Here is a 6,771-nt window from a genome sequence, read left to right as displayed (position 1 = left end):
GGTGGCAAATCTGATGGCCAAATGGTAAAGAACATCTAGCAGCTCGAGAGCACCCTTGCCTGCCGATCAATAAAGTATGTCTCCGTAATCTTGCATGGGTAGGATGGTCATCTGAATCAGGGTTAGTTTGGCAGCTGGGGTGAAAGAGGAACGATTACGATAGAGGAAACCAAGTCTAGTTTAACTTTAGCCTGCAGCTTTGATATGTGCTGAGAGAAGGACAGTGCACCATCTAGCCATACTCCCAAGTACTTGTATGAGGTGACTACCTCAAGCTCTAAACCCTCAGAGGTAGCAATAACACCTGTGGGATGAGGGGCATTCTTCTTACCAAACCACATGACCTTGTTTTGGAGGTGTTCAGAACAAGGTTAAGGGTAGAGAAAGCTTGTTGGACACTAAGAAAACACGTAACCAGGGTTTGAATTTTAGTGAAGTCAGAAAGGCTGGAAAGGAGGAAGGAGGAACGCTTCTTTTGAAGCTGGACAGTTTTTCTTCTGAAAAGAGCAAACATCCTTTTATTCAAAAGGGAGTCAAGGAGTGTGAAGAGATTCCCCCATTCTATATGTTCATCTATGCAATTTGTTTCTATGTCAGGTTGCAAATAAAGTGCCATTGTGGATGTATTTTGTCTGAAGCAGTTGTATTGTTTAAAACACTATGATGAACTGTATCCCAAATAGCCTACTGTTGAATCATGTCACTTTATTTAGGTTGACTGGTTATGCTGCTATGAGGACTACTCTGAAGCCAAGATTTTGGAGTTTGCTAAAGCTGACTGTTTCATTTTTCTTAAGGTCCAAGTTAATATTTCGTTATTGTCATTGCCTAACCTTCTGTTTTCCAAATGGCCGTTCTTTTTACAGTATTACACAATTTTGAACACACAACTTGAAACCCACCGGCTGAGTGAAAAGAGAAGGTGTGTTTATTATTTCTAGTTGAGGTGTGCCACTGAATATAAAGAGGAAGGATGGGAGGCCGAGCGCACAGGACTGAGAGGTGAAATCAGGTGCAGCTTCAAGGTAAGATGATTCTGGCATTGATGCTCACAGACATATACATTTCTGGAACAAAATACCCTGCTTTTAAGATATGGCATGTTTGAAGTGGCACACATCTCATTGACTAGGCTAGGCTAAGAAGTTACAGCTGTTTCACTGCATTTATGCCAAATCATGTGATGGGAAGTCAGTGACTATTCATTTGTTTTGTTTTCATGCTTCCTAGTAATTTACCAAGGTATGAAGTGTGAGGTTGGGGTATCGAAAACACATTGTTTATTGATGTTTAAAATACTTTTCCGGACGTTGAAAATACATATTGTTTTTGTAATTGTTTCTATGGCCAAATTTCAGGCAAACTTAATCACTTATGTCACATGTCAATGAAAAAAGCATTATGTGTATTTTCAAAAGTAACATTTCCAATTAATATAGAATTTCAGTGTGGAATAAAAGATTGCAGTAGGCCTATGGAATATTTATAATTGCTGCCATCTTGCACTTATCAAAAGCGTCAGACCTGTCAGTGGAACCAACAGAACACTTCAACAACGGTTACAGAAACGTTTTAAAAAATTAGTGTTGGCACTCGGGTGACTGGTTAGGCCAGGGAGACTGGTTAGCCCAGGAGAAGAAATTGGCGAACAGGTGAACCAAACTAATAAGGCTTGGCAGAAGGAAAGACAGAATTGGTTATTCTCAGTCTGGTTGAGTTTTAATTGATTTCAGTGTGTGCTGGAATAAAAATCTCAGAACAAACAATAATAAATAAAATGCCATAATGCATAAATCAATTCATAAAGATAGTCACTATTCAGAAAATGGCAAACTATCAGAATTCATCCCGGTAGTTTCAACATGACATCATTTATTCTAAGTCATTTCATATATCAGTCCAGAAATAATTTGCTCTAATTAACAGAATTCATTCATAAATAAGAGAGATAGGAAACGGAGTAATCAGCTCGATACTTTACCCGCCAACATAACAAAGGAAAATGTGCTCCGGGAGCCGTATATACGTTTACAAACAATCGTGAGGCAACTCAAAACAATCACCCGCATCAGTGAAAACTGTCAAACAAAAATACATTTCTATTTACTCATGTTTGCTTCTTGGACGCACACAAAGTAAACAAAAAGGATTCAGTGTTGCTGGGGAACCTGACAGATATCCAATAACAGATAAAAGTGGAGTTTTAATGCCAGCCTTTCCCAACAGGCATTTCGGTTGCATTCCCCTGCTTAGATGTTGCATGCATTAACCAATGGCTGCGTGCCATGTCAAAGACTGTCATCGACTGACAGATTGCTATAACATATGATGTGGTTATTTGGTATGTAAAAATCTGTCACGATTCCTACCGACGGTGGCGCCCCCTCCTGCTCGGGTGGCGCTCGGCGGTCGCCGTCACCGGCCTATTAGCTGCCACCGATTCCCTTTTTGTTTTTCCCTTTTTTTATGTTTTCTCACCTGCCCTGAGTTAGTCATTAGGAGGGCTATTTAGTTCAGCTGGCCCGCTTCCTATTGTGCGGGATTGTCTTCCTGTGTGTCGACTGCGTTTTGTTCGACTGTGCTTGTCGAGTGTATTTTCCCTGTTGTTGGGAAACCTTTTATTTTGTGCTTGTGGTTTATTAAAATTACCACACAGTGTTCGCTGCTTCCTGCGCTTCTTTCCGCCACACAACAGACAAGCCGTTACAAAATCATATCTAGGTCAAATTAAGATCTGTAGCCAGGACACCGGGGTTAACACTGAATGTGATATTGTATGTGGTTGTTAATCTACCTTAGTTGATTGCACCGACTGTAAGTCACTTTGGATAAGAGTGTCTTCTAAATGACCAAAATATAACAATTAACATGTTCAAAGCACACTGGATATTATACTAATGAGCTCCGTCACCAAACAAGACCAAATTTGGTCAGTCTGGACGAAATCTGAACCAATCATAGACGTCTACTTTTGTCCATGTTTCACAAGTTTGGACAGCACAGTACGGTAGAGCATAGTAGAGTAGAGTAGAGTAGTGTCCAAACTTGGGAAATATCAATGCCTATATTTGGAACAAATCAAGGCCAGTACCGATTCGACCAAATCGGAACCAATCATAGACATCTACGTTTGTGGACAGTGTGGATGTTGAAATCAAGACCAGGGCGGACTGACCAAATTTCAACCACTTTTCTATGTGCATAGACATCTCATGTTGGTCGATGCTTAGTGGTCTCTCCATTCATAATTACCTTTATCTCGCTTTCAGATGAATCGACTTGTGGTTATCATTGCGACACTCTTCGTCCCCACTACATACAGTGCTACAGGCGATTGTAAGTGATTATTCTATTATTTTGTTGGACTGTGACTCTTCTATCAATGTTGTGACTCTGTATAACTTTTTCCCTTCTTCAATTTTAACAGCGTGGTGTTACCATGATCCTAGTTGTGGTAAGTATTGGTTTTACCCCCTGGTTACAGTGTAATTTGTATTCACAAATTGAAGTGATTGCGATAGCAGTGGATAATAGACTATAGAATTGATGTATTAGCATATTATATGACCCTTATAAAACGATGGTACATTGACACCATGGTATGATTGATTCCATGTTAAGACGACACCACTTGGTCCACCATTGCCAGTGAACATTGCAACGGATCCCGTCAGTCTCCCATCAACATCGTCTCTGCATCGGCAGTGGGCGATGAAACCCTGACTGCCTTCACCTTCACCAAATACGGAGACAACTCCACAATGAACAAGATCAAGAACACTGGCAAAACTGGTGAGGAGAATGGATGGATGCCTTGCCTTCTCAATCCATACACTCAAAGTCCCACTTGAGGATAATGTGTGAACCAAACCAGGAACCCTTATGTGCAAAATGTAACCAATTTCTCTCTTTTTGTTCCTCCTCTCTTTCTTTCAGTCAAAGTGGAGCTGACGAGTGGTGTCCAGGTTACAGGTGGGGCCCTGTCTGAGGTCTATGACAGCCTGCAGTTTCACCTCCACTGGGGGAATGGTACCTCAGTCCCTGGGTCGGAGCACACAGTGGATGGAACACGCTACCCCATGGAGGTATGGAAAGGTTCAACACAACATTGCTGCGTTCTGATTCTCTAACCTTCTCGAGAGTGTCCCCTCATCCACCCCCCTTCAAGGATTAGTGCAAGCATGGCTGGAGGAAGTTTCCACCATATTCCAAACACTAATCCATTCCTTTTAAATTCATGCAGGGAAGAGTGTATTAGTACACTTTGGGAGAGGGGTTAAGAATCTGAATGTAGCCCATTTATCATTGTGTGGTACTTCTCATACTGATGCACATATACCACACTGCAATGGATCAATGACAAGGTCTTCATTTAGCCTTAGTCCAGTCTGAATTAATTCCCCTCCAGCCAAACTGCATCCTGCCTTGGTTTACTAGAAAACTGACAGATGCGGAGATGTAACCACTCTCAAATTCATAAATGGTGCAATAATCCGACTGTTGTACTGAGCTCATGAGGCATTTATACGTTCTATTCCTCAAGAATCAGGGGGCATATATATATCATTCATTTAAATGACCTTTAATAAACAGCTGTATATATGGCAGATTGTAGTCTACCTTTTTAAATGTATCATTACAACGTTTGAATTTTCCAATGGATTCAGATAACTTTTGACATCAACTGTTATGCTTCACCTTTCAGTTGCACATAGTAAATGCCAAGTCTTCGCACAATGGTAACACGACCACGGCCGTTACAGACAGCACGGGACTCGCTGCTCTTGGTTTCTTCATAGAGGTGAGCGGATGCTTTAACCTTCCTAGAAATGGTATCCATTTTTCCACAGTAGATTAGCATTTAAATGTTTTATTGCTGTTTTTTATGACTAAAGTCTTTGTTTTTCAAACAGGCCATGCCTGGTAATGCAACTGGTTCACCACCAGCCTGGAATACTCTGACATCCTACTTGGCCAACATCACACTAAAAGGTGAGAGGAGAGATTTGACTGGTTCTGATTTGATCAAGATCTACTTCCTCAAAATAAAGTTTGGAAGAGGATTTGGGATTAGTCTTCTCTTTGAATTCAAAATTTGTAATTTTCTTGTTCAATTTCAGTAGCATATGATTTTATATACGTTTAATCTCTCTCTTCCTCCAGATGAGTATATAAACATTACTCATGCTATTTCATTGGATGAGCTCCTGGAAGGGGTGGACCGTACCAAATACTACCGTTACCTTGGCTCCCTGACCACTCCAAACTGCAATGAGGCTGTGGTTTGGACCGTGTTCAAGGACCCTATCAAAGTCAGCCAGGACTTGGTGAGTTTGTGCAACAATTTCACCAGAAACCCGAACACCATTTCTACTTAGCGGAAAATAAACATAGCTCCGACAAGAACTGTATTCAATTATCTTTCAGTGCAGGATCAATTCCTTATCCATTCTGCTTATGAAACATTATAAAAGTAATGATTCAAAAATATTACCAAACATGATCTTTCATCTGGGGTGGTACAACAAAAGAGATTTTGATGTATCAATTGGCTCTTCAAGAAGTCATGAACATACAGATCCCATATCTTAATTTGACTCCGTTTCAAACAGCAGGAAATACTTGCAGCAAAAGCAAATGTGTATTGTTATGTGGATTATAATTAAAGGGCACTTTTTTATAGGGGTTGCTACATTTTTTGTTAGGGCAAATCAAGTCGAAAAATGTAATGTGGCGATTACAAACTTTAGAAGCCTTTTAAAAAACTTGAGCACACTTTAAGTTAGTATTTCATGCTGTGCAGGAAAATTCATGCAACAGGATGTTTGGCATATGAACACACATTTTATAAATGTCTTATTTTAATCACATTTTTACCGGAATGCAACGACATGCCTTAAAGTTGTCGTTTTTGTGATCTATTTATGTATTTACTTGGAGAGCAATTGCCTCAAAGTTTAGCTGATTTCACATTACTTGGCAGCTCAACTAAAACTAGCTGTTTAACTGACGTCTGTGCCCAGTGGGTAAAGCCATTGGGCCAACATGATGTCACACTTATGTCTATGATCCTATCTGAAATTAATTAACCTTTTCCCCTCAGATTGATCTCTTCAGCACAACATTGCACATTGACCACAACTCCACCTCTGCCTTGATGACTAACGTCTTCAGGAACATCCAGCCTGGCAACGACTGGGTGGTGACGACCCAGGGCCGTCCAGCGTCGGGAGCCTCCACAATGTGCTCCTCTCTGGGCCTCATGGCCCTGGCCTGGATGCTGCTGAGGGTTTAGTGACGGCGAGTAACTCCTTACCTGAAGTGCATTGCCCTATCTCCATGAACCCTCAAGCTACCAACATATTTTCCTTATATCGATTACCAACATGGGTCATCTTGATCCCAAGGAGAAACTATTGGAAAAATATAAACAATCATAGCGAAATGTGTTTAATCCTTGGTTGGCAAATATAGCCCCAGGGTACGGAGTTTGCTACCAATGATGACTGTAAACTAAGCCCAAGCATGAAGTCAATAAAGAATGTCAATTTACTTGAGAGGTATGATTGATAAATTCAATGTAGTTTTGTGATTACATTGGCTATAGTGACTGCTCGTGCGCCCATGTTGTAGCCTGGCTGATGCGACTCACATAGTACACAGCGAGGGAGAGCTGTGACACACTGGTCTGGACTGGAGTCTGTTGGCAGTATTCACGCAAAGGTTGGCTTGAGCTTTGATTGGTTCTCTCAACAACAACAAAATAATTCC

At 40.9% G+C, this 6,771-nt stretch overlaps 1 protein-coding gene across 1 annotated transcript; it reads left to right on the top strand.

Annotated features, from left to right (window-relative positions):
* The first annotated feature begins 978 nt into the window (after positions 1–978).
* LOC115157360 (carbonic anhydrase 12-like) lies at positions 979–6,552 on the top strand. The gene is made up of 9 exons (XM_029705546.1): positions 979–1,025; positions 3,270–3,336; positions 3,428–3,454; positions 3,622–3,792; positions 3,937–4,085; positions 4,706–4,801; positions 4,914–4,992; positions 5,164–5,327; positions 6,104–6,552. Exons 2-9 carry the CDS (start codon positions 3,270–3,272, stop codon positions 6,293–6,295), a joined length of 945 nt encoding a protein of 314 aa, XP_029561406.1. The 5' UTR covers positions 979–1,025; the 3' UTR covers positions 6,296–6,552.
* The last annotated feature ends 219 nt before the right edge of the window (positions 6,553–6,771 follow it).

The sequence above is a fragment of the Salmo trutta genome, chromosome 21, assembly GCF_901001165.1.
Source record: "Salmo trutta chromosome 21, fSalTru1.1, whole genome shotgun sequence".
Lineage (NCBI taxonomy): Eukaryota > Metazoa > Chordata > Actinopteri > Salmoniformes > Salmonidae > Salmo > Salmo trutta.
Note: the sequence above shows the minus strand (reverse complement) of the source record. Positions and strands in the feature narration are given on the sequence as shown.